Source organism: Benincasa hispida, chromosome 1 (assembly GCF_009727055.1).
Source record: "Benincasa hispida cultivar B227 chromosome 1, ASM972705v1, whole genome shotgun sequence".
Classification (NCBI taxonomy): domain Eukaryota; kingdom Viridiplantae; phylum Streptophyta; class Magnoliopsida; order Cucurbitales; family Cucurbitaceae; genus Benincasa; species Benincasa hispida.
In genome coordinates this window covers 27,412,677-27,440,594 of record NC_052349.1, presented here as the reverse complement: position 1 = coordinate 27,440,594, position 27,918 = coordinate 27,412,677, and the positions used below count along the sequence as shown (strand labels likewise).

The 27,918-nt window shown below is 33.1% G+C and overlaps 4 protein-coding genes across 6 annotated transcripts; 3 read left to right on the top strand and 1 right to left on the bottom strand.

The window, feature by feature from the left end:
* Nucleotides 1-492: 492 nt before the first annotated feature.
* LOC120068932 (ethylene-responsive transcription factor ERF027) lies at nucleotides 493-1,565 on the bottom strand. The gene is given in 3 exon segments (XM_039020573.1): nucleotides 493-1,086; nucleotides 1,088-1,179; nucleotides 1,181-1,565. Coding segments are annotated over 3 exon segments (762 nt in total). The 5' UTR covers nucleotides 1,334-1,565; the 3' UTR covers nucleotides 493-569.
* Nucleotides 1,566-2,065: 500 nt separating this feature from the next.
* LOC120068914 (traB domain-containing protein) lies at nucleotides 2,066-5,543 on the top strand. Of its 3 annotated transcripts, none has more exons than XM_039020556.1 (7): nucleotides 2,082-2,740; nucleotides 3,580-3,695; nucleotides 3,765-3,853; nucleotides 3,960-4,034; nucleotides 4,164-4,271; nucleotides 4,923-5,018; nucleotides 5,123-5,543. In XM_039020556.1, the coding sequence occupies exons 1-7, from the start codon at nucleotides 2,295-2,297 to the stop codon at nucleotides 5,408-5,410; spliced, it is 1,218 nt and encodes a 405-aa protein (XP_038876484.1). In that variant the 5' UTR covers nucleotides 2,082-2,294; the 3' UTR covers nucleotides 5,411-5,543. The 3 variants fall into 3 exon arrangements, with proteins under 3 accessions (XP_038876495.1, XP_038876484.1, XP_038876488.1); XM_039020560.1 differs by having other exon boundaries at nucleotides 2,101-2,740; nucleotides 5,135-5,543; XM_039020567.1 differs by lacking the exon at nucleotides 3,960-4,034 and having other exon boundaries at nucleotides 2,066-2,740.
* Nucleotides 5,544-6,676: 1,133 nt separating this feature from the next.
* Nucleotides 6,677-9,531, top strand: LOC120076592 (two-component response regulator ARR14-like). Its single transcript, XM_039030469.1, has 7 exons — nucleotides 6,677-6,918; nucleotides 7,023-7,388; nucleotides 7,519-7,595; nucleotides 7,926-8,490; nucleotides 8,784-8,863; nucleotides 9,167-9,259; nucleotides 9,475-9,531. Exons 1-7 carry the CDS (start codon nucleotides 6,852-6,854, stop codon nucleotides 9,529-9,531), a joined length of 1,305 nt encoding a protein of 434 aa, XP_038886397.1. The 5' UTR covers nucleotides 6,677-6,851.
* A 1,107-nt stretch (nucleotides 9,532-10,638) lies between these two features.
* On the top strand, nucleotides 10,639-11,364 carry LOC120080881 (LOB domain-containing protein 24-like). Its single transcript, XM_039035587.1, is given in 3 exon segments — nucleotides 10,639-10,791; nucleotides 11,072-11,138; nucleotides 11,141-11,364. Coding segments are annotated over 3 exon segments (444 nt in total).
* Nucleotides 11,365-27,918: the final 16,554 nt, after the last annotated feature.

Genomic DNA, 27,918 nt, shown 5'->3' with positions numbered 1-27,918 from the left:
TTAACACACATACTCTAATTAAGGTATTAGAATCCGAACAATATTGAATATTTCTTAGTATTTGATAGCAAAGGGAGAAGAAAATTGTGAAGTTTGGGTACTAATTAACTGCAATAGAATTTGTTCATGCCATAAAATTTATGGCGTATGAAAAGAAGTTGTAAAAATAAAAATGGTTAATTAGAGAGTACATCGATCTATTAAAGAAAAGAGTAAGATTCATTGCATGTAAATAGGACGATGACATTTAAACCATGGAATGAAAGAGAACATAAAAATTTCTCCCTTTTCCATGGTTAGAAACTATATACAGCTAGTGAGAAATAATGGAACATTTTCATGTGGAAAAGGACTATAAAATCTTATATATATATATATATATATATATATAGATATTTTGATGGAATGGGACAGCTTTGGGACTGAGTTCCATTAAATGCAGCAGGCAGTGTATGGAGTCTCCAACATATATCATATAACACATACCATTCTTTTTAAATTAAACCTTCCAATTCTCTAACCATAGTTAGAAATTAATAATCCTCAAATTTGATCGTCCGGAAGGAAAATTAGGACAGAAGCAAGCCGACCCAGAAACCGATGAAAGGAAAAGAAAAAGAAACCCCATAAAATAAAGTGATTGATTCAGGAGACACATGAAAATGTGGATTATGATATGATTCACCCGCTCTGTTTTTTTTTTTTTTTTTTTGAATTTTATTAATGAGATAATTTGTTGAATTATTAGAGTAACTCCATAATTCATCATCTCCTTTAGAATGGGTGGGAGAGTCGTCATAGGAGGACGATGACTTCATCCGAGGAGGACTCACCAGCATTCCCTCCGCCATGTCCACCAGTAAATTGGGCATGTTCAGTAACTCTTCCTCGTCACAAAACTTGCCGGAAGAATCCGCCGTGGGATGGGAGGAGGGCCCACCTTCGTCGACCGGGTCGGTCTGCGAAGCGTACAGAGCAGGAGCGGGAGCGGGAGCAGCAGAAGAAGCGTGGGGTTATTGTATTTCGGGGTGTCTGGAGGCGGCGGCAATGGCGGCGGCGGTGCGAATATCAGATGGAGAAGTGGAATTGGAATGGATAGGAAGGAAGAGAGTGAGGGAAATTAAGAGAGGCATTAGGGCCTTTGAGAGTGAGGGCGGCGACGTCGTAGGCGGCGGCGCGGCATTTCGGGAGTGGGGTAAGTACCGAGCCAAATGCGAGTGGTCTTACGTGGCTGGCGAATCTCAGAGACCCATTTGCCACTTCGGGAACGGATACCGCGGAAGATTGGGTGGCGACCTGGGCGGCCGGAAGAATTATTATTATTATCAGACATAGAAATGGAAGAGATCAAATTAATGGGTGCATTGGAGAATGAAAAGAGAGGAAAATTAAGAATGGAATTTGGAATTGAAATTGGAAGCGGCGGGGTTTTATAAAGGAGGAGAAGGAGTGGTAAAAAGCGTGGGGAGTTCGCGGACTTTTATGCTTTAAATAAAAACCAACGATCTCTCTATATATTTTCATGAAATGACCCACTCTCACTCTTTCACTGCCCACACACGTATTATGCACAACCTGCCAACTCCCTCTTTCCTTTTCTTTTAATTTCGACTGTTTGATTTTTTTGGTTGAATTCTGTATAATTTATTCCTAGTGGTTAAATAAAATGAAAATTATAAGTTTCAAAATAAAATTTCTTCACCAAATTATATATTATATATTATATATATGGGTACAAATATTTATTTCCCTGATTTTCTTTTTGTGATGATTAATTTGGGTCATTCTTGCTTGCCACTACCTATTTCATCTTTTAGTTTTAAATCTTAGACATCATTGCTTACTTTTATGGTCAAACATTATAGATTCATTTGAGTTCAATATACTCTTCTTAAAGCTAAGAATTCTTTCTAGGTTTAAATAAATCATTTCTAAACTATTTGATTTTCAATTTTTATGTGTTCAAAGAAATTAAGAATGTGTAAGGGAGGGTGATTAAGGTCTTGTCCAAACACGGTTCTAAAACTAAAATGAACACTTTAAGAAGTAAAGATGAGAGAGATTTGGGATTGGTTTTGGTTGAGTCCACAAAATATATAAAATCTGTCTTTTCAATGCTCAATGCTACACATATAGGACACTGAATCAAGATCAAGATGGTTATTTTCTAAGTACTTTTTTCTTTTCTTTTTCTTTTTCTTTTTCTTTTTCTTTTTTCTTTTTCCCTGGTCAAATCAGCATGATCCAAATCCATTTGTTATCCGCAAAAAGTTTTCCCCAAATCAAATCTGTGTATGGCCGTCAAAGGTCGCTTCTTTTTCTTATCTTCTTCCTCTACCACTTCCCTGCTTTCATCCATGGAGGCTCTTAAATCCACTGCCATTCCCATTTTCAGATCCTGCCCACTTTCATTCGCCACTAAGTCTTTAAAACCCATCAACGTTTCCATTAAGCCGCCCCCATCAGACTTTGATTTCCGATCGGAAATATCTTGGGCTTCCAGAGCCGCCATTGCTGAAGCTCACCCTGAGTTGCTTGATTTGGCTGACGATGGCACATTGGTTTTGGTTGACAAGACCAGATTTGGGCCTGTCCCTGCATGGAGGGCTGAATTTGTGGAGCCCCAAGCAATATGGCTGGTCGGAACTTCGCATATTTCTCCCAAATCGGTTAAGGATGTCGAGCGAGTTGTTCGACAAGTGAAGCCTGATAATGTGGTGGTCGAGCTTTGCAGGAGCAGGCAAGTTTGATTTTTAATTTGGGGGTTTTTCATTTTTTTCTTTTGATGGTAATTCAATACACAGTAAAATTTCCTTAGAAAATAGGAAAATTAAGCACAGCACTAGTCTAATTCTTTTACTCAATTAAACGAGAATTCGTCACTGTTCTTATTCTGCACTTTCTTTCGTTGGCCAATTACTTATAAAATCTTAAAATATGGGTCTTCTGAGGTCCAAGTTATTGGTTCACATGGCTGAGTCGTCACTGGTTTTGCACTCTAGTTGAGTTTGCGTTCAAATTCTCAAGTGTTTATAATGAAATGGCTTCAATCTGTTATCTGGCGCCTCTTGATTTGTAATCTGGAACTTTTCTCTCTAATTGCTCTCTCTCATTACCTTTGCCTCTGCGGATGAGCTAACACTGTCAATCTGTGTGTCAATTCTCTATTAGTTTACTTTTTCTATTCATCTTTGATTCTCGATTTTCTTTTGTGGCCAAAATCTCATTTGTCCTCTCTGCCTCCTGGTCTGATAAATCTTAGAGACAGAGACAGAGAGAAATATAAAATAACAGAAGGTTTCCTTGTGATAGCCAAAGAGTAGACATCTTTCTTTCAAAACATTTGCAAATTATGTTGAATTAAAGGTAATGACTAATGAGGAATTGTCTTCCTTCTTCATGGGATCTTGTATAAAACTACATGTCAGCTCACAGGCTGGATTGTGTTTTAAGTTTTGAAGGTGTGGTGTAAGATACTTTTCTTGATGAATGGGAAGTGAGAAAGTCCGATCTGCTGAGTTATTGTTTTTCTTTGTAAAAATCAACATGATCTTAAATTATTGCAGGCATTTGTTCCAGAGCTGGTATCATGTATACTTTAGATACCGGTGAGCCAGACCAAAAACTGAAATCCAACATGTTCTCCTTGAGTGGGGATGGTTTTTTGGGTGCTGTTGGTCGCAGCATAAACCTAGGTAAGGAGTACCATTTTGTATGTTTTTTTTTTTGGCATAAAAGTTGTCTAAAATTTTCCCACTTTTCAGGAGGTCAAACTGCTCTTGCTTTGCGTCTGCTTCTAGCAGTTTTTTCATCCAAAATTTCATCAGATGTCAACCGTCCTTTTGGAGATGAGGTACTTTAATAAACAGCTTTTTAAATGACCAAGTAATTTCTAGATGTACCAGTGTATAGGTCTGCATATCTACAACTAGTTCATGAAACTCTCATTAATCATACAGTTTCGAGCTGCTCGTAAAGCATCTGAAGAAGTTGGTGCTCAAATAGTTTTAGGGGACCGGCCAATTGAAATAACTGTATGTATTTTCTCCTGCAAGCCGTATTCTGTTTTGGCAAGTGCAAATGACTGTAGAATTTGGCCCATTCAGATAATTTAATCCATTTGATCGCTCCAATATGATTATATGATTTATTTATTCATGCAGCTAGAAAGGGCATGGAATGCTCTGACTTGGACTGAGAAGTTGAGTTTAGTAAGCTCAGTTGTTCGTGGAATAACATCGGAATCTGATTTTTCTCAGAACAATGATGAGGTTCTTTCTCACTTGAAACCTTGTATTGATTTGTTTGAATTCAAACGGTGGACTCCTTTAGTTATCATTCATAGACAACCAACTTCAATGATATTGTTATACTGAATTTAAAGCTTTTTCAGTGTAATTGGTTAGTAACCTCAAATATATCAAGGAACTATATATTAGCAAAATTCTTTGAATGTCTTCTCAGCTAAAAGATGGTCAATATTAAAGCTTCAATTGTATACGTTTTTAAGTGATTCAGCCTTATTACGGATGCAATATAAAAGGAGACTTCCTTGCTTCAGGCCATGTTTCCTAAATTTTCAGTAGACACAGGTCAGGCTAGGAATCGAGTCAGAGGGTGACCATAGAAAATACAGACAAAGGGATAAATTTGGAAACATTTGTTTAGAATATAGATTGGCTACTTGCAAAACTTTCAGAGAGGTTAAGTCAAATCAAAGTTTAACATTTTTCCATTGTTTTCTCGAACATTTGTGTTTTTCCCCAATATGATTGCTTTTGTTACTTATGAACCTTGCTTATTAACATCTGAAAGATCATAATCAAGCATATCAATTTTCGTTGAAGTACGAATCAGTATATGCATCATATGCTTCCTAATGTTGCAAAAATCATTCTTTCGCAATGGATGTGCTGCTTCAGGAATCTGGTGGAAATGGTAGTTCTTTGCAGCTTTATGAAAAGCTTAGTTTTTCTTATCCATCCCTCCTTCAACCTCTCATTCATGAACGAGATACTGTAAGTACAATCCTACCATGCATTTTCAGTTCTTACTTCTGCATTTATTTGTAATCACCATTTTTTTCATCTTGACATTCACAGTTACAAAGTTCTTAATATAGTTGCATTTGCAGTACCTTGCATGGTCTTTGAAGCGTAGCAAGGCAGTGAACAAGAGCAAGGGGGTGGTTGGGGTGATTGGAAGAGGCCATATGAATGGTGTCATTTACGCATTAATATCAGACCAAGGAAACTTGCGATTTCGAGATCTCGCAGGTAAGAAAGCTGGAGAAAGTAATTCCAATGGCTTTGTTAGCAGTCTCATGCGGAGCTTGGTTAGAGACACCATAATTGGTGTTGTCTTGTGGATTTTATATGAACAATTAAAACAACTACACATAGTATCTTAGCAAGTTAGGCGCAAACTGATACTTCTTTGCAATTCATATCTTTGCAGAAAATTAATCGAAAATTATATACACAGTGAATATGTGTAAAGATATCATTTGATCGTTGTATCTGTATTTATCGATTTTTCAACAAGTTAATTGCCTGTGAATATCTAGTTGATTTAAGCAGAGAGAGATCAAAATTCAGGATTTATATAATATTTTTTCATTCTAAATCCCGTTAAATATAAAATAATCTGTTATATACCTTCTCAATACAAACAATGATTAGTGAACGGGCAATAATTAAGAATCTAAGGTCTTCGTAGTCATAATAAAACAAATGTACTATGGTATATATAATATTCTCCATACGTTCTCCATAGAAACTCACTCTCACAAGTGAGCAACAATAATTACGAATCTAAGATGTATTCTTATGTCTTACTAAATTTAAGACAAGTATAGTGTAATGATTTCAAAATCTATATTTAACGACAAGCATATAAGTGAGATTAGAAAGATTCGAATCAGAAATAAATCTTATAAATGAAGTTGACAACTTTAATTGTTGGGGCAAGTAAAATTTAGGTTAGGTTCATGCATGTGGAAATAGCAAATAGTTTTTATTTGGAAGTTGGAACAGAAATTATATGGAATTAAATATTGTGAAAAGAATATGGAGTAACAGGACATGAAAAAGAAAAAGGGAAAAGGAAGGGGAAGGGAGAGGAATAAATGAAAGGATTGGGGGAATCTTTGTGGAAATGGAAGTCCAAGTGGGGGGATGATATGTTTGGTAAGTTGCATTAAATGTAAACTTTGGGAACATGTAATTTGTAATATATGTATGTTTGGTTTATGAGAATGATTATATAATATAGAGTTTGAAATTGAGAATTAAGGTAAAGAGTTGGGGTTTTAAGGATGGGTGGGAAATTGTTAGTGGATATTCATATATTGTTGGTGGATGATGATGCTACTTCTCTTGCTGTTGTTTCCGCCATGCTTAGACTTTGCAAATACCAAGGTTTCTCTTTTTCTCTTTTCAATCTCTTTTCCATTTTTTCATGTTTTAATTTATGTTCTTCATTTTCATATGCTTAGACTTTGCAAATACCAAGGTTTCTCTTTTCCACTTTTGAGATTAATTTGCAAGTTTTAGCCTCCCTTGAATATTTCATTTTTCAGTCTAATTTTAAAAACAAACAAATATTTGGTTTTGAATTTGAAGCTTTTCTTCTTTCTAAAATTAAGTATTCAAAAATACCTATTCATATTGATAAAATCAATTTAGATTTGATACAAGCATAGTATAGAAAAATATTGTAGATAGTATTTTGAATAACATGATGATTTTCTTGTATACTTCACAGTTGTGACTCTCAAAAACCCAATAGAAGCACTTGATACTCTTAGGGCAAGAAAAGGGTTTTTTGATCTTGTTGTCACTGACCTCCACATGCCTCAAATGAATGGTCTTCAATTACAAAAGAAAGTAATGCAAGAATTCAACCTTCCTGTTATTAGTAAGTGATGTTTGTATATATTATTATTATTAACAATATATATACCAAGTTATAAAAGTTGATTATTTTTGTTTGCAATATATATATATATATATATAACGCAGTGATGTCAGCTGATGAAAAGCCTAGTGTGATATTGAAGAGTTTAGAGGAGGGTGTAGCATTTTACATGGTAAAACCAATAAGCCTAGATGATGTCAAACATATATGGCAATGTGCTATTTCACCCAAGAATGTTATATCTAACCAAACAACAACAATTATCCGACGACAATTGTCGATCGACAAATCGTCGAGCTCTTCGACACCTTGTTCGGAAAAGGAGATCATCAAATCTAAATCTACATCGTCAAAACTCAAGAACAAGAAGGAAAAACAAAATTCCATTGCCATAAGAAAGCCAAAGGTGATTTGGACTAATTCACTTCACAATCGCTTTTTACAAGCCATTAGACTAATAGGCCTTCACAGTAAGTCACTGTCCTTAACTTCAGAAATTTCTCCATCCCTTCAATTCAAATAATTCTCTCTCCTAACTCATTATTTTTTTTAAAAAAAAAACATTATTTACTCTTAATTAAGTTATTTAATTTTGTTTAGAGGCAGTCCCAAAGAAGATCCTTGAGTTCATGAATGTGCCTGGCTTGACCAGAGAAAATGTTGCCAGCCATTTACAGGTTAATTTCCCTTTTAAATATATATTACCTATATACTTTGAATTTTATATTGTTAATTCTGAACTTGATTTTCTATAATAATCATGATTAATTGAAAGTACACATTATACTGCCTCAAAATCAATTTGATAATAGACATTATTAATTTCGTTAATAGATATAGATTTAATAGAACATTAAATTTGCTTACCTCCCTTTATATTGGAAATAATTTCAATCATGTGAATACAATTTCATATTTTCCGTTTTTCTTTCAGTTTAATTACATATATAATTAATGTTTTATTTAACTAAAGTATTAAATTTAAATTGCTTTGTTTATGGACACAGAAGTACAGAATTTTCTTGAAACGAGTTGCTGAAAAGGGAGCTCCTTCAACGAACATATATTCTAATTACACATTACTAAGATCAAGTTTTGCTAATTCTTCTCACTTTCAATTTCAATCCTCATTAAACACATCCAAATTCCAATCCCAACATTCATATTTCCTTCAAAATAAACAACTAATCCCTCCTCTAAACTACCAATGCCCTATTTTGGGAGCCAATAATAATAATCTCTCACATCTCACCTCTCTTCCAAACCCTAATCTTGAAGGACTTCCCATGGAAATTTTTTTGCCCCATATTGGGAATCAAAACTACTCAAGTCTTTTGACTCTCAACGAACCTAACTTCCCTTGCAACGGGTTCATCTCGAGTTCGACTCAAGACAATCAGAATTTTGTGTTGATGGAGAATGCAAACCCTAAGTATTCGAGCAATGGAGTGGGAAGGAAGACGACCGGAGAGGATCAAATTATATGTTTAGGTCAAAATGGGGTATGCAATAATATTGTTCAAGCTCCTCATGATCTCAACAATGGAGGACTGAGCTTGGATAATAATGAAGGTAAACACCAAAATTTACCAATGATATCTAATAAAAATATGGAGGAGAATGGTTCTCTTTTAGGGTGTGTTTGATTTGATTTTTCAAGTATTTAATTTTGAAAATAAGATATCTTAGAGAAAAAAAACTGACACATTTGAAACATTTTCAAAGTGTATTTTTAATTATCTTTATAAAAAATAGTTGAAATATAAATGTTCTTTTTAAAAATTTTTTTTCTCTAGTCAATCAAAATAGATTCTTAGTGCCATCCGAAGAAGGAAAAGTAGTTAATGACATCATTGCATTTGAAGATATTGGTGAACAGGAAAATTGTTTTGATGTTCTCAGTGAGATCTTCATAGGGCACAACCACAATCAAACTTCTTTAAGGGTACGTTTGGAATTTATATATATTGTTTTTTTAGGGGATTATTCATATGAAAAGTATGCATGAGAAATGATGGATCTTGGTTAATGATCATTTAGCCCCTACCATATATAATTCATATATCTAGTTAAAAGTAAAATTCTTTGTTTAAACTTATTAAATAATGAACTATATAAATTGAAGTATGAAGAGCAAGTAAAGAAATAAGTATAATTAAATGACCTAAGACTCAATTCAATAATGTCTCAAATTGAGAATTATATTATGATTAACATGACAATAATGACAATAATTTATGTTGTTTAGAAGGAAGAAATGGATGCCTCTGATATTTGGAATGGGGTTGAAATGGATGCTTCAATAAAGCAAGATGACCAACCTTCAACCCTCTCTTCTCAGGCAATGCATACAATCTTTTCATTTTATCAAAATAATATTATTCATTTATTTCTTAATTATGTTTTAAAACAAGACTTTCTTTAATTTGTTTAGTTGATACTAAGACCTCATTTACCATATGGTAAACTAAAGGAGAAAGCTTTTACTTTTAAGAGGATTTTATTACATTATGAAAAGAAAATCTAATTAATAGAAACATGTTCTTATTTTGGCAGGCTTGGGATGATGGTATTTTAGAAATGCTTTTCGGAGATGGTTCATCTTCATCATAGAGGATAATTTGTTGTGGCTTGAAGAATAGGATTCTCTAGGTTAATTTTATGAATCTAGTTAACTTAGTCAATAATCAACTATTTATCTATCCACAAATTTATGGATCATCTTCTCCCACAACGTTGTGAACTCAAATAAATAAGATCTTATTTGATAACCATTTGAGTAGTATAGTTTATTTTTCATAAATTAAGCTTATAAATACTAGAATTACATATTGGTTTTTGAATTTTGAAATTTGTGTCCGTTTTCACACCAAATCTTTAGAATTATGATTCTAATCCATCTTCAACAACACATGAAAATTCTTAGTTAAATTTAGAAAAATAAAAACTACCTTTTGATAACTACTTTTCTTTTTAGTTTTAAAACGATATAATTTTTTAAAACACTCAAAGAATAAAGTAAAGTTTAATTTTTCACAAACCAAACAATAAAAACCCAAAACCCAAATGATTAGCCACTATGGTAATTTTCTTTTTCTATCTTTTTTTTAACTTCGCCTAATAATTCAAATATTTAGTCATAGAAGATGAAAACATGATAAAAAAATTGTAATAGAATTAAAATCAAATTATTATTAAACGTGACGATGAGAGGTGTTGAATGATTCGACTTATACAACTCAATCTTGAATGTCTAGAATCCAACACGACAAGAAAATTAAATACTTTAATTTACAGTAAAAAAATTAGAAATCTAAAGTTTTCTGTTTCCTTCAAGACAGATTATTTTTGTATTTAAAATAAATAATTTATGGTGTAAAAATTTCAACAAAAAGAGGGGAGAAAATTCCTTCCACAACCGAAGAGATGATTTAGGAAAGATAAATATTAACCAATTTTTTTTTACCATATCCACATAATTACATAATTAAATATTTCCTTCTAAACTTCTATAATTTTGAAAAACTAGCCGTTATAATCTTTTGCTCAATCAAAAATACACTCACCATTTTACCATCATATGTATATATATACACAAAAGATTTGCAGAATCCATCCAAATCTTCTCTTATTTTCTTTCAAATTTTGTTCATCCAAATCTTCTTCTCAAATATTTTTTTGCTCAATTTGGGTGTGAGACAAAAAGATTAGATTTTTAGTATGATTTCGGGTCGTTGTGCAGCTTGTAAATATTTGAGAAGAAGATGTCCTAAGGATTGTATTTTTGCCCCTTTCTTTCCTTTCAATTATCCTCAAAGATTCACCATTGTTCATCGAATTTATAGTGCAAGTAATATTGCTAAATTCCTCTATGTAAGTTTATATTTCATCTTTCACCTACCATTTTTAATTCTATAATCATATCATATCTCTTCTTTCCATTCTTCCTTACCATGCTTTTTTATTTACTATTTTATTCATAAACCAATCTCACCAAGTTACTCAACTCTTCCAAACAACTTATCATCTATTTTAATCTATTTAAAGTGATTTCTTAGTATTTAATTTACTTTATACCAAGTAATTTTTTTTTATAATTATAATACAATACTCAGAGATTTAACACTCTCTCTTTTTTGGCTAATTTAATCAGAACCTTCCTCCACATCTAAGAGCTGAAGCAGCAGAAACATTAATTTTTGAGGCAAAATGCAGAATTGAAGATGTGTTGGAATTATTTATCAATTACAACACCAGTTACACGTGGCAGAAACCCAGTTGGCCAAAACTCGGGCTGAGATTGCCTGTCTGGCTTCCAATCTTCAGGAACCTCAACTTCAAGATTTTGCATTTGAGCCCATTGAAGGCCCAAATAGTATTGGATTCTCTCATATTGGGCTTTTCACTCCGGCCCATTTTGTTAATTCCAGTTTTTCTAATTCATAACACGTTGTAAACATGGCTTGCACCTACAAAAAGAAAAATCCCTTTCACTTTCACTTTCACTTTTTCCCTTTAAATCTTTTTTATAATGTTTAAAAAAACACGTTAATTCGCTTTGTTTGATTTGTATTTCTCCCCTTTTTAATTCAATAATTTTAAACTATCATTATCTACTCAAAATTCTTGTGGTCTTCTTTCTTCATTTTTAGTATGGTTTTAGTTTATGGATGTAAACATCCATCTCACTTTTCTCTAACGTAATAAAATAAACTAAAAATGGAAGTAACTTTTGTTTTTATTAAAATGAAAAAGTCCCAATGGTTTTGCTCTTCATGAACTCAGAGGTCTATGACCAACCATCAAAATAAAAGTAGTACTCATTTTCTTGAGATTTAAAGTTTTAAACTTTTATACCTCTACATTTTCTGTAGGCATATGATGTGTTGCTATTATAACGTTACTTATAGTGGCACTAAAACTTATACTAATTGAGAGAGGTAGTGGAATAATGAAATTTGTAAGGCATGGATGCGATGCTACCAAATTCGAACACTAAGTTAAGAGATTGATCTAAATCAGGCCACATATATATATATATATTATCATTTGGAGTTAATTAACTAGATTTTGGTCGGCAGTCTAGTGTCGGAAAGGGAGCTGATTCGTTTTTATTTTAATTTATTTTTTCATAATAGAAAATAATATAGATAAAGACATGCTAACAAACATATGACACAAGAAAAAACATGGAAAAAAAAATACTGAATATGATATTGACACGTGTGTAATGACACATTCCTGATCTGCCCTTTAAGTACCAACCAAAATGGGAAAACAACTTTATAGAGTGGCGCAGAGAAAGAGAGAGGAAATTTAAAAAAAAAAAAAAGTCAAAAAGAAAAGAATTACAAAACGAACATTCTTGGTTTGAAGATATATATCAAATTATCAATTATAAAGGAGAGGAAGATTGGTTCAAATCTCTCTTTGCGACTGAAACTTTTAAGAATCAACTTACACAAAATAACCCAAACTCCCTTTTACACGACATTTGTCCACTTTTTATCTTCAATTTCAAAGGAAAAACCCAAAAGAAATTTACTCTTATCCCAATCTTTTTTCCTTTTCCTTCTCTCTTCCTATCATATATATCTACTTTTATTGTGTGAATTAATCAAGGTTTCTAATATTGCCACCTAGCTACCGACTTTAGGATGTAATTGGCGTAGGGTTTAATATTAAAAATTTGCCTCTTTGCTTTGGCCAAAGGGGGTACAATAACTAAATGTCAACTTCTAGTTATAGTAGTTGGAGGAGTTGGTTTGTACAAAATATTCATATACCTTAAAATCCTTTATTCTTCTTTCTTACTAAGATCCAGTTTTTATGGGGGGGAAAAAACAGAGAGAGGGAGAGAGACATAACCGGTATGCATAATTAGGCCATATTACAAGTTTTTTTATTTTTTATTTTTTTATGATGGACTAAAGGCATAAATGGATTGATATATATAAATTAAAAAATGATAAATGAATCGATGTAGTGTTGCTTTCGGACTCTACTTAAAGTTATCTGTAATCAAAGAATTTAAATTGTATGTTTTGTAATTTTAACCACCCCTCTCAAGCAACGAACTTACTATATGCTTATACTTTACTCTCAAATTATTACTTTATTCATTCACACTCTTTCCCACTTTGAAAGAATATTATGTTCTTATCTAGGTCCACTAATCTTAATCAAGAAGTAAATTTTCCTTCTAATTACAAGTATCCACATCTTATCCTTATTTGTAGAGCAGATTGATACGAATTATATTATGAAACTATGGTATGTTATATCACCACTTTACTATAAAAAAAAAAAAAGTATTTTATTTACCTTTTATTTAGAATGATTTTACATGACTTTGTTAGATCATTTGATGCCATTGGCTTCATTTGCTCGATGCTATAATTTGACACACTTGACAGGAGAGATAGTCATGCCTTTAATAACCAGAAATGCTATCACCCCAAAGTTTGGGGGTGCGTTGTCCTTTCTACAACTTCTTTGGTCCTCTAAATTGGTTTTATTTCACAACTACTCTATCTTTTGTACTGCCTTAAATTGGCACTTGTTTGCATATCTTCGTAATAGTATAATAATGCTCTCTGATTTTGACACTATATGGTTTTCTTTCAAAATTTATTTCAAAGACATCACATAACTAACGAAAATATTGCTAATCTAAGCACAAGTCAGACGTATTTGATAATATGAAGTTTGATCTTAAAATCAATTGTGATAGTACTAAAAATGTGTTATCTTGCTACGCTTAATTCAAAATTGTTTCTTCGTTTTACGTGTTTTTTCATGATTTTACAGGTATCGAATACCTAAGAGGTAGATCCGGCCATTAGTAACAAAATGGAGCTTAAACAGGCTAAAACGGAGCTAAAATGCATCAACTGGGACACATAAAAAGGATCAAATAGCCCTCAAGGCAAGATGATGCTGTGCTAGCTCGGTGCTACACTCAGTGCCAAGGACAGACGTGAATTTTTGATGCAGCAGACAAGTGTCGTGATGTTGTCTTGTAGCGCTACAACCCTACGAAGATTGAGGCAGCGGAACGCGTGCCATGCCAACACCACAGTGCCACCCTAGCGCTGCGGCTATGCCCTCAAACAGAAGGCTATTTTAGGGCATGGCGTTGCAATGATGTCCCTAGCGCTATGGTGCCATGCAATTTCTATAAATACTAGACTTCGATTTTAGATTTAGGGATGAGAGATTTAGCCGCATCAGAATGGTCAAAATCCATGAGATTTCTTGATATTTTGCTTTGCAATTCATATCTTGGCGTTAGGATTCATGTATTAATGAATGTCTAAAGGCCTAAAAGTCGTTTCAAGGTTTGTTGGGCAATTTTCTATAGTTTAATGAAATTTTCTTGTATTGTTCTTTAGTTTTCTGTTTATGCTTGATTTCTATTCCTTGATTGAACTTTTAGGATGAGTATGTTGATTTCTATTCCTTGATTGAACTTCTAGGATGAGTATGCTAGTAATTATAATTGACAACTAAATTATTAATACTTGTATTCTCGCTTGTCCACATGCTATACATGTTGTGTTATCCATAATAAACATGACATGTTTAATTTGAGTAGTAGGTTTTAGTTATAGTTATGATTTTGATTGCTAGCTTTTCTAGGATAACCCAGTAACAAAAGATAACGAAATTTATGGAATAGAAATGAGGAGATTTGGCAATTTAACTTAATGTTCTAATCAATACAAGGGTTTAATACGATTAGCTAAGTGAATAGACTCACGTGGCAACACTTAATTAATTTAAGGATCGACAGCTGCGTTGATTTTCATTAGGGAGTTTGTTCAGATTTTCTAGACATTCGATTAAGCTTGATAATTAGAAAATCCATGAACATTTGCATGATTAATCAATGAATTAATCCATAGATAGCCCCACATCCTCTTAATGAATGTAATCTCATGTATCTCTCTCAATCTAATTTACTTTTTTTTGTCAACTCAATCTCTCAAACTTCGATCCTCCTCCCGTTTTTACTATTTTCCAAAGACCGATATAGCTTAGAGAAGTTTTGTCTTAGGCTCCCTATGGTTTAACCCGATCTTGCTACTAAGACTACTTGTTAGTTAAAGTCTTAGATCGTGAGTAAAAATATTAATTGATTGATAGAAAGTCTCGACAACTTACCATCCATCAACTTAGCAAGATGAAAAATAGTTCATCTCTTATAAACACTATGAAGTCCCTTAACTTTTTCAATTTGGGATCCCCAACATATCCCCTCAAGATAGTAGTCTTTGGATTTACTACTATTGGATACTATATTAAATAAAAACAAGTTTCATCTCGAAACCAAAATTGATGTGAGAAAAATAACTCGTATATCTTATTAATGGTAAGCTCTATTCAGGTTACATATTATTCGTATATATACAAGCATATTGACAAAATAATTAGTACATCGCAATGACCTACTAATTTTAGCTGATATTAATGTGATATAAAAGAAGGAGGCAAAAAAAAAAAAGAACATTTGTTTTGGAGAACTCAGACTTCCAAATCTTTCATCCCATTTTATTTGGACTTGACCTAATTAAAACCACTGAAAGATGAAATGAATAAATAGGCACGTAGTTGTTTGTTTATTAAATATTTAATATATAAATATATGGATGATATAGTGGGATTGTAGTTATAGACTTGTCTTGAGGAGAGGAATCTTTCCAACAACTACTTAGCCTTATATATTTCATCATATTATAAACTAAATCCAACCGTCTTTTTACACTTTCTCAAAAGATTTTCTTTTAATATATGGTGGGGGTGGGGCTTTCATATATTGAGACCCTTTTTCAAAATTTAATCCAAAGCATATTCCATTCTTGTTCATACCATACCTAATTTATCTCCTCCTACTATTACTAAATTTAATTTTCTCCTTTTCCCATAACAGATTCTAAAAAACCAAAACAACCGATCAAGTTAATTTGAAACATCTTTATGAAACCAACTTCACTTTTTCAAAAACTTTAAGATTTGTCCAAGATAAGGTCCAGAGCCTAGCAAGCACAAGCTCATAGTTAGGAGATCAAGAGACATACGGGAGCATGTTTTACAAAAGAGAAATACCAACGCCTTGGGATTTGGGCCTACCAACCAACCTGGTAAAAATATATATCAAGCATAAAATAAATGAGCTAGACCGAACTGACACTCTGCAACCTCGAGTGTTAGAAATGTCTCTGACAACCATTGATGTTATATGTAACCAAAGACGTGTGTCTGAGGAAGGGCCTATAAGTAGTCCCATTTGACCATCCCAAAGGATAGGATAAGTAATCTCCAAAAAAGAAACCTGACCTTACTTCTTTTATACTTAACTGAATTAAACAATCTTTGTATATTAACTTAAGTATCAGAGTGCAGTAAACTTAGCACCTCATTAATGCGAGGATCTCTTCGCAGGTCAGCTTGGAATATATATCTCGCGAGAGACCTACAGCGTCACCCAATACGAATGAGGCTCAAGTGCCAACTATGACCATATTCAAAGGGTCATAAAATTTATATTGTTTACTTTAGAGATTTGATTCTCCCCCATCTATATAATGGAAAATGATAATTTTTGACTAAGAAATAGAGTTGAGTTATATTCAACATGAAATTATGAGGTTTGACGTGCTATATATCAACACATAACCAAAGATTAGGAGGTACTTTTTTGAAATTCACAGACAAAAGCATTACTTTAAATGGTAAGTAAATGTGAAAGATTGAATAGTAAGTTTTGAAGTATTGCAGTGAAAAGAGTAATTTGCATCGAAGATTATGAGGAGAGAGGAAGTCCGAAGGTGTTGTAAAATACTGAAAAAATGCAAAATTTGTGGCTAGTGTTCATCTGTCGGTTTGAGATCATTGCGTTTTAAAACATCTCGTTTTAATTCGTTTCAATTATTCAAATCTCTTCTAATGTGTAATGCAAATTAATCCCACAAGTAATCATGACGAAAACAATCCTTTAATTTAAAATAGCCTTCAAATTATTGCCCAAGCAACCTCCTTATTCGTCAAACCCATTCTATTTTTTTCAACAACAATTATTTTTGCCTTTGAATTCCACTTCCCAAATCTATGTGTTCAATTTTCTCCCAAATTACAACAATTATATTAAATCAACCAACTTAAGATATGGTCATTTTAATTATTTAGAGATGTTTCCATTTCATACGTGTAGAAGGGGATAAGGATATGATAAAAAAAAAAAATAAAAAAAAAAATAGGTTTGGTACTACAAGAAAAAGGGACTCTTCCAATGCCTAAAACGATCGTCGAGAGATACATCGTCCATCTCTCCCGACTAAGTAAGGGCGGCGTCAAGAGTGCTCAATAACTCTCAATGCCAACTCCCGATGCGTCAAAAACAGGCGTCGAGAGATAGGAACGAAAGACCATTCTCCACGAAGGAATTCCCGATCCTCCCATGCCCGTCAAGAGGTATGAAAGAACTCCCGAAGAATTTTTATTCATCGGGAGTTGGGTTGGAACTCCCAACAGTTATGGTAGCCCATCAGGAGTTCCTTTATAAAACCCCCAAATCTTTTCAGATCTGCTAATTTCTTCCCTTCTTCTAACCCTAGCACACATCGAAGGCAGACGTGAAAAATCCCAAATTGAAGGTCCATCGTCCCTCAGCTGCTCATCGTTCATCGTCGGTCAGTTGCTCTATCGTTCGACGTCCATCTCTCTTGGTGAGTTAAACTTTGACTCTACACTTTTAAATTGAAGGAATCGTCTGTCTCTCTTGGGTAGGCTGTAATTTGTTTAAAATTTGAGTACTTTTATGTTAGGTAAGAAGAATTGATTAATTTTATGTTGCTTTTAGAAAGAAGAATTGACTATAATCTATTTATAATCTTATTTGTTCTTATTTATTCCACTTCCATTTCTTATTTGTTCATAGTTTATTTATAATTGACTATATTCAAAAGTTGTAAAATTAAACTACCACATCTTTTAAAAGTTGTAAAATCACCCTTGACCTTTTATAAAGGTTTCAAAAGTAACCTTGGAATAGAAATACTTTAGAATTTCATTTAGAAATTGGAATATATTGACAAAAGATGATGTGCTTGTTGAGATGATTGTGGCGGGACATATTGGTTTAGATTATTGTGGCAGGACATATTGATTTAGATGATTGTGGTAGGACATATTGCTTTAGATGGATATATATGTAGGTAGGATATATTGGCACTCGCGGAACTTTATGTAATGAATTGTTGGCTATCATGAAGTTATGATAGCCAAACAATTAGATTTTAATGTGTTTTAGAGAGTTTTTGTGTGTTTGTAGAGTTTTTGTGTGTGTTTGTAGAGGTTTATGAAGTTTGAATGTTGTGTGGGGTGGGTTGAGATTAGTATCTTTCTTTTGGAGTTCAACTTATGGTTTTTGTGTGTTTGTGGAAGTTTAAAGTTGAGAATATGTAGCCTTGGACCCAACAGAGACAGACCATTTTTCCATTTTTCCAATTTCTTTTAACGCACGATAGGGAGGTGAGGGAAATATGACACATAAATAGTGGAAGGTTCGAACAGTGGAAGGTTTGTTAAAAGAAATGCATGATAGGAAGGTGAGAAACTAAAAGTCAATGTTGAACAGTCTCAATCGAATATTAAGGAACTTGAAGACGTTCAAAAACAAATGGGAGGGGATCATGCAAGACAAATGGAAGAAATAAAAAATGATTGAAGATATGATACAATCATAGAGAGAAGAGTCATCAAATTAGGTATGATTACTTCATTATCTAATTGGCTAATATGTCCCTCTTTGATTATGAGTTTCTCTTTGGACTTTGCTAATTTGACCTTTTTGTATTCACTCACTATGTCTTGATATATATAATAATATTCTCTAATTAATGTAATTGTAGGTAAACTACTGTTTTGGAAATGTTGTTTGGAGATATTGGAGATGTTGGAGATGTTCTTGGAGATGTCTCAGACTTTCTTCTATGTGTTCATCAAGACATTTGTTTTATAAACCATCTTTGCCAACTTTTCTCTTTTTTGTATAATAAAAAATACCATCGATTCTGTTTGTTGATTTATTTTATGTGAATATATTTGATTTGCTTAATAATGTTCTAAATATTAGGTTATTCATATCAAAATTTTAAAAAAATAACCAAAAAAAACACAGAAAAAGGGTAAGAGCTTGATTTCCCGATGATGGCATTGAGAGTTCCACCATGTCTCAATGGCTGATAAACCGTCGGGAGTTTGGTTTCAGGAAATTGGGTTTCCGAATGTAACTCCCGACAACAGAAAAATAGTTGGGATATCAAGGAACTTTGACGGCAAATATACATCCATCGGGAGTAGATAACTCCCGATAACTCCCAATGTTGTACACAAAATGTCAGCAATTATCACTAACTCCCCATGGTAGGTACACGAGCATTAGAAGATGGTCTCCCGATGGGTATATCCCAACTAAATTCCCGATGACTGATAATCTCTCGATACGTTTTCCACCATTTTTCGAGTGCTACTTCCCTTGTTTACTGAAGACCAAGGGGGATCTCATGACCAAAAGACTATTCTATAACCAACTCTTGTTGCCAACAAAGCTGGAGCTCAGGCATTGTTATATTCCATCAAGAGAAAGGAGGCAAACTAGTAAGAAGGCCGGGGGAGCGAACCTCCTATCAACTCCTTCACTTGTCCTCAGCCCTATGGTGTAGTTCATCTAGGGAGAGGGGCCCGTGGAGACTTTGATCGAATGAATAAGGAACATTGTGAGAAGGGGGAAGGGTGGCGTTCACAAACGACTCTGAATTACAAGTATAGAGAGGTTGTTTCATCCAAGATCAGAACAAGCATGTCGGTGGACCATTGTCGACCTTCGCCCGTTGACTCAAATACTGCACTATATAGCACTATTTATCCCCTCCCTCTATGGTTAAAAAAGTGGTTAACCATTTGGCGGGTCCTAGAGTGCCTGAGGGCTCCCGCACCTTACTTTCGCTTTCAGAGGTAGGGACTTCATCAATCATCGAAAAAACAAGCATAAAAAATTGGCTATTTTCTTGCAATGTGGAATAGAGTATATATCATATCTGGCCTCAAATTCAATCCATCCTCATCCAAATCCCCTTTAATAATCTTATTAGTTTATAATATTTAATATTTTCTTCCGATTATATATGTTAAGATTCAGAAAACACAAATAGAATATAGTACTTTAACTCATTTAATAAATATATATTAATTTTTTTTTATGTGATATAGGGATGACCTACGAGAAAGAGAGTGTAAAAGAAGCAAAAAATCGAAGAGAAAGACAGTAGTTCGATTTTTCAACGACAGCTTCCACAAAATTGTCAATTTCTAGAGTTTGAATCGTTAGATCGTGCTGAATTTTTGTCTACCTATTTGGGACATATAAGGCCTTGTTTTGAACGGTTGAATCATTTTTTGAAGCTCTGGTTTGTCCGTACTCCTTTTCAAACAAAACCTATAAAATGGATGATTTTCATTCTTTTTATCTCCCAAGTGTTCATCTTTTATTTATGAAAGTATTAGTGAGTAGTGAACCTTTGTATGACTGGTTTGGGTTCTTTTTCCCTCAATTTTATCATAATAAGAAAAGTTGACAAGGGTGGGCTCCTCACAAGTCCTGTTTTTTTACTCTTCACATTGAAGAAGTTTTCCACGTATAATTCAGGTGTGCTCTTTGTTTTTAGTCTTCCATAATTTTGTGGTTAATAGTGTCCATTGTTGATTGATCGCTTGGTGATTATTTAATGATTTATTTGTGGTGTTTTGGAGAATAATTATTTGGTCGATTACTTTTGAAGGTATCCTAGTGGATTGTTGTTATATTGTTTAGGTTCTATCATTTGGTATCAGAGCGGGTTTTAATTTCATAATTGTTATATAGTCTACTAGTAATGGTGGAGGTAGTTCAATGATAAAATTGATATCAACCAATTATTCCATCTGGAGATCGATGATGGAGGATTTGTTATATTGCAAAGATTTGTTTGATCCAATTGAAATAACCACAAATGTAGATGACACAATTTCAAAACCTGCAAAACCAAGAAAAATGGAAGAAAAATATTGGGAAAAGTTAAAGAGAAAAACTTTGGCGACTATTAGGCAGTGGGTTGATGTTAGCATTTTCAACCATGTGTAAGAGTCTAACCCATATAAGTTGTGGAAGAAATTAGAAGACCTTTATGTAAAGAATACCACACATAACAAAGCTTCTTTTATCAAGAAACTTGTTAATTTGAAATTGAAGGGCGGAACGTCTATTTCTGAGCATTTGAGTGAACTTTAGGATATTATTAATAAGCTGACTATTATGAAGACTGATTTTGATGATGAATTGCAGGCTTTATTCTTATTCAGTACTTTGCCGGATAGTTGGAAAACCTTGGTTGTGACTATTAGTAACTCTACTCCAGATGGTGTTTTATTTTTTGGATGTTATCAAACAAAGTATGTGCAATGAACAGATAAAAAGAAAGGAGATAGGAGTTGATAATTCACATGTTCTTATTGTTGAGAATTGTGAAAGAAACAAGAGCATAAAGACCGTGGTAACTCAAAAGGGAGGTCCAAGTCTAGAGACAAAGACACTAGAACATGTCATTACTGTAACAAGCCTGGCCATATAAAAAAGTTTTGCTATCATTGGAAGAATAAACAAAGTAAGAAGCAAGATTCACAAAAATAGGAAGATGATAAAAATACTGAGAGGATGATAAAAATGCAAGCCTAACACACCACAACACAATGGAGTTATTGAGAGGATGAACAGAACCAGTGCGGAGAAAGTGAGGAGTATACTTAAAATGTCTGATCTTCCAAAGACATTTTGGGGCAAAACAGTGCAATGTATCATGTATTTCATTAATCGATCTCCATTAATTCCTCTTGATCTTGACATTCTAGAGAGAGCATGGAAGTAACATGATCCTACTTATTTGCATCTCAGAGTCTGTGGCAACAAGGAATACATGCATGTGCCTAAGGAAAAGAGATCAAAGCTTGATTCGAAGACCAATCCATGTGTTTTTGTTGGGTATAAGGATGAAAAGTATGGTTATAGGCTCTACGATCCAAAAAAGAAAAAGGTAGTGAGAAGCAGAGATGTAGTATTCTTTAAGTACGAGAAATGTGCAGATCTTCTTAGTACAATGTACATTTCTACTTCAGAGTTGTGTTTTGATACTATTAATGATTCTACTTCTACTTCTTCTGTTGTTCAGCCAAAATATGAGAATGCTGATGATGTACATAATGATGTTGGTGAGATACAACTTAATGGTAATGTACCAGATCATATTGATGATGATGATCTTGATGAGTCTTCATTTGATGAAGAAATTCATGAGGAAGATGCATATGAGGAAGTGATTCATGGAAAAGTTCATAAGTAAAGGGAGCAATTTATTCCCTAAGTGGAAGATACTCAGGCTCGAAAGTCCACCAGAGTGCGTAAACCATCAACAAAGTATCCAAGCTCAGAGTTCATTCTAGTTAGTGAAGTTGGAGAGCCAGAGTATTTTCAAGAAGTTTTATCTCATGATGAAAAAAATCAGTGGCTCGCTGCAATAAAAGGGGAGATAAATTCCCTGGAAAAGAATGGAACCTATGAGCTAGTGAAGCCTTCAAAGGGCAAGAAAGTATTGAAAAACATATAGGTTTTCAAGTAAAAGAAGGATAATGATAAGATAGTAAGGTACAAAGCCAAATTAGTGGTTAAAGAATGAAATTAAAAAAAAAAAAAAAAAGGAGTATTGACTTTGATGAGATCTTCTCTCCAATGGTCAAAATGACATCTATCATAACAATGTTAGGATTAGTAGCAAGTTTTGATCTTGAGATAGAGCAACTTGATGTAAAAATAGCCTTTTTACATGGTGACTTGCATGAAGAGATCTACATGGTGACTTGCATGAAGAGATCTACATGGAGCAACCTGAAGGATTTAAAGAAAAAGGTAAAGATAAACTTGTTTGTAAGTTGAGGAAGAGTTTTTATGGGCTTAGACAAGCACCAAGGCAGTGGTACAAGAAATTTGATTCGTTTATGATAAGCAATGAGTATAAACGAACTACAACTAATTCTTGTGTGTATTTTAAAAAGTTCCCTGCACGCAACTTCATCATTCTTCTTTTATATTTAAATGATATGTTGATAGTTGGTCAAAATATAGATATGATTTAAAATTTGAAGAAAGGTTTGTCCAAGTCATTTGACGTGAAATATTTGGGTCTTGTAAAGCAAATTTTAAGTATGAAGATTGCTCACGAAAGGAAAGCTGGGAAATTGTGGTTGTCCTAGGAGAAGGGTTCAATATGAACCATGTTAAGCCTGTTAGTACACAACTAACAACACACTTTAAGCTAAGTATGGGAGCTTTCCCTACAACAGAGAAAGAGAATGAAGTTATATCATCCATTCTTTACTCTTCTATTGTTGGTTCTTTAATGTATGCTATGGTGTGTACTAGACCTGATATTACACATGCAGTCAGTCTAGTGAGTCATTTTCTATCCAACCCAGGTAAGGCTCACTAGGAAGGAGTGAAGTGGATCTTCAAATACTTCTAGGGCACCTCCAAATTGAGTTTATGTTATGGAGGTGGCAAACCTATGCTTGAAGGCTATACTGATGCAGACATGGCAGGTTATGTGTACCTGCTTGAAGGCTATAACAAAAATCTACCTCAGGTTATGTGTTTTCATTTTCAGGGGGAGCCAGCTCATGGCAATCCTGTTGGGGTTGATGCCTTAAATCTCGTAGAGTTCTATAATTTGTAATTGTATTGTACAAACTTTTTATTTATTTAATAAAATATGAGATATTTTGTTTGACATTTAGTAGCATTTTAAACGCGCAAACCAATAAATAAAACATCTGATGTTATCATCTGTAGCTTAAACATGTATATAAAGACATACAAGTGAATCATGTTTAAGTGATAACTTAAATGGTCTGTAGTAGATGGATAAGGCTAGATACCTTATCCTAGTGATGCTACAAGTACGGCCTGCTTTGTAGTCATTACAATTGTTGTAAAGAGCTACAAATGATATGATTCTGATCATTCATGTGAAGACATGTGAGCGGTGGTATTCTATACAAAGGATTTTTTATAAGACCAGACCACGAAAGGACTAGTCTCATTATATAACGTCGTTCATAATTGAGACTTACGTTTCACCAAGATGACCATAGGTGACATGACTTAAATCTTGTGTGAGTTGTGAACTCCAGCCTATGAAGGTTATCCTTTGATTTGTATAGGTGAGAGCGGTCAGATTGCCGACTCAATAAGTCTACCATTTTTGAAATTTTTCTGATTGGGGAGCTGGGAACACAACTACACAAGGGGAATTCACTCCTTCCGCAATGTCAGGGTAAATAGATAAATTACTCCCTTAAGAGCTAATTTTGGGGCTTGAACAATGTGGCGCCACACTCTCTCCTGGCCCGAGAGGGGTTTGGTCATAGTTGGACTATGACTTATTGTTTATTAGAGGGATCAGTGGTATTTAAGGAATTAGATGTAACTATAAGAGCAAAACAATAATTTTGGCCTAGCTGTATTTATGAGCAATTTGTGAAGGGTCATCGCACTGTTGACTGGTTATATCCAACAGAAATATAAATATATCTGTAGTTCAAAGAGTACATCTGTTGGTCTTTAGTGGAGTGCCTGACAGTTAATGAATGTTGAATAATTTAATTAAAATGTTGAATAATTTAATTAAAGGAGTTTAATTAATTATTCAAGTACCATTAGAGCCTCAAGCTAAAAATCTATGAGATCCCCTCTGTAGCTCAACAGTGATTTAATGAGAATCAATTTTGAATTAATTTGAATCGTTCAAATCAATTGAGGGAATTAATTCTATGTGATATAATTAATTTAATTTAATTATATATGATATAATTGCTATCATATATTTGATACATCATAATATAGAGTTTATTTGAGAGGAAATAAATATTTGAATATAACTCAAATATTAATTATGTGAATTGGATTCATATAATTAAATTTAGTATAAATGAGATTTATATTAAATACCATGCATTAATGAGAGAATGAAAATTATAGGTTATATTGTATTTGATACAATATTAAACTATAGATTATATATTGTATTTAATATAATATATAGTTTAATATATATTATATGATAAAGTGGATATCATATAATACATATTAAATGGTTTATTAATATAAATTATTTTAATTTATTTTTTGAAAATATTTTTTAGAGGGAGTTGTAATTCATTCCCCTTTTTCTCTCTACTTCGTGCGTGGGGGAGAATGCAGAGAGGTTGGTTTTTGAGTTTCAACTTATTCTTTGAGTTTTACATAAAAAAGAAGAAGTTTTTCTTAAAAAGAACTCTGCAAGAATTTTTTCCAGTTTTTCTCTTGCTCAATTTCTCTCAATTTTTCTTTCTCCCAAAATTCTAAGAGGCCACACAATTCCTTGGATTCTCATCCTACAAAATACAAAGGAAATTTTCGTGGTGGTGACCATTAGGGTTTCGAGTTCGTTGCAGTACGTGGCAATTTTGGAGAAAAAGAAATACATGAAGGAAAAGTTCTTCAAAGGTAAGTCTCCCTCTCTAATCCTTTTTCTCAATTTTTATTACATGCTGTAAACTTTAATTGAATTGCATAACTATTGTTGTAATTGGTATTCTGTGTAACAATGAAATTGGGATCGATCTCCATGTTTCCACCTAGAGTTTTCACAGGTTCCTTCAAATCTAAGCTACAAAAATGCATAGTATTGTCCATAACAGAGGCAAAATATATTGCAGCAGTGGTAGCAAGCAAGGAGTTGTTATGACTTAAACGGTTCCTTCAAGAGTTGGGTTTGAAACAGGTGAGTATGTTATATTTTTTGATAGTCAGAATGCTATGGATTTGAGCAAGAATCCAATGTATCATGCCCGTACTAAACACATTGACATTAGATATCATTGGCTACGAGATGTAATTGAAGAGAAAAGATTGAATCTGAAGAAAGTCCACACTGACAAGAATAGTGCAGATATGTTAATTAAGGTAGTTCCCAAAAGAAAGATTGAGCTTTATAGTAAGCTTGCCAGGATGAGGTTCAAGTGATCATGGATGTGATTGAGTCGTCCCTGTATTGGGTTGGAGGGGGAGATTATTGTGGATGTCCAGCCCACTTGTTGCACAAGCAAGAGTTTATTTTAAACTTTTGTTTTATGAGCCCAATTAGCCTGATTTTTAGATTGACCCATCTTTAAGCCCTAGGTTTCTTTTATGTGATATGGGGAAGATCGAAGGGAAAGAGAGTGAAAAAGAAGTAGAAAATCGAAGAGAAAGACAGTAGTTCGGTTTTTCAGCGACAGCTTTCACAAAGTTGTCAATTTCTAGAGTTTTAACCATTAGATTGTGCTAAAATTTGGCCTACCTACTCGGGACACATAAGGTCTTGTTTTGAACGGTTGGATCGTTGTTTAGAGATCTGGTTTATCCGTAATCACCGCCGAACAAAACCTATAAAACTGGGTGATTTTCATTTTCTTTTTATCTCCCAAGTGTTCATCTTTTATGTATGAAAGTATTGGTGAATAGTGAACCTTTGTTTGACTAATTTGGGTTCTTTTTCCTCAATTTTATCATAATAAGATAAGTTGACAAGGGTGGACTCCTCACAAGTTCCGTGGTTTTTACTCTTCAAATGTGTTTTGGAGAACAATTGTTTGGTTGATTGTTCTGGAAGAGATCCTAGTAGGTTGTCATTATATTGTTTGGCTTTTGATTTTTTTTGTTTTGTATTTTTAAAGAAAATGTTTTTTTTAAATATATATTATTATATTATTTTATGTTTGTGTCTACGACTAGTTGGACACATGGTGAGCTTTTGATTTTTGTTGAGTATCAAACAAAATGATTTTTAAAAAGAAATATTATTGTGGGGAAGTTATTTTAAATAAAAAAATTACTAAAAATATTTACAACTAATAACAAAATATCGCAATCTATCTGTGATAGACTGCTTTAGAGGACGATAGACTACTATCTGTGAGAAATAGATAGTAATCTATCGTTGTCTATCGCAATCTATTATAGATAAACTATAATATTTTGCTATTATTTGTAAATATTTGGTTCATTTTTCTATATTTGAAAACAACCCATTATTATATTATTTTATGTTTGTGTCTAACAGCTAGTTGCTTTTTTTAAAAAAAAATCTTCACAATTGATTTTTCTTTTTCCAAGATCCAAATGCTCAAATTGAATTTGGTTTTCACTTATTTTTCTTTCTATTTAAATTCTTCATCTCTCCACATTTCAATAACAATTTTACAATTTTTACAATTTTACATAATTAATTAAGCATCTATTGTTGCTCTATCCAAACTTCAATTTTCTTATTTTCATCTAATTCTTAAGCGAAATTTATTGTTAGTGTAGATTGATTTGTTGAGTGTTTAACTTATAAATCCACTCTTTTAGAGAGTTTGCCAAGTGTATGTTCTTTAATTTTTTTCAAACTTTTGTAAGGATTGCTTTTTGATCCCAACAAAAAAAAAAAAGAAAAAAAAAAAAGAGTTTTGTGTAAAAGTTTCATCCTCAATTGTGGAAATGATTAGGTTTGTTCATGTGCCTAAAGAAAGGAAAGTTATAGCAGTTCGACTTTAAGCTATGAAAATGAACGTATTTGTATGAAATTTGTTTACAACCATATGTTTTTTAATTTGTTTATGCTAATTAAATTGACTTTTGGAAATGAACGTATTTATATGAAATTTATTATCCAAATTTTTTTAAAAATTTATTTAATTGGATCTACTTAGAGAAAAAGTTTAAATTAATTTTAAATAAATCCGATTCATGGCCTTTGGTGTTACCAACGTCATTCTCACTTAATTTTTGGTCATTAGTTGTTTGGGTTTTTTGTTCTTTTCTGTTTCGAACTTCTTTTGTACTTCAAAAGG

Excerpts from the sequence above, each read along its gene's own strand:
- LOC120076592 (XM_039030469.1), top strand. The coding sequence starts at position 6,852 with ATGCCTCAAATGAATGGTCTTCAATTACAAAAGAAAGTAATGCAAGAA. Across the intron at positions 8,491-8,783 it reads GAGCTTGGATAATAATGAAG|ATATTGGTGAACAGGAAAAT; the intron begins GTAAACACCAAA and ends TTGCATTTGAAG. Across the intron at positions 8,864-9,166 it reads ACAATCAAACTTCTTTAAGG|AAGGAAGAAATGGATGCCTC; the intron begins GTACGTTTGGAA and ends TATGTTGTTTAG.
- LOC120068914 (XM_039020556.1), top strand. The coding sequence starts at position 2,295 with ATGGCCGTCAAAGGTCGCTTCTTTTTCTTATCTTCTTCCTCTACCACT. Across the intron at positions 3,696-3,764 it reads TGGTCGCAGCATAAACCTAG|GAGGTCAAACTGCTCTTGCT; the intron begins GTAAGGAGTACC and ends CCCACTTTTCAG. Across the intron at positions 4,035-4,163 it reads ACCGGCCAATTGAAATAACT|CTAGAAAGGGCATGGAATGC; the intron begins GTATGTATTTTC and ends TTATTCATGCAG.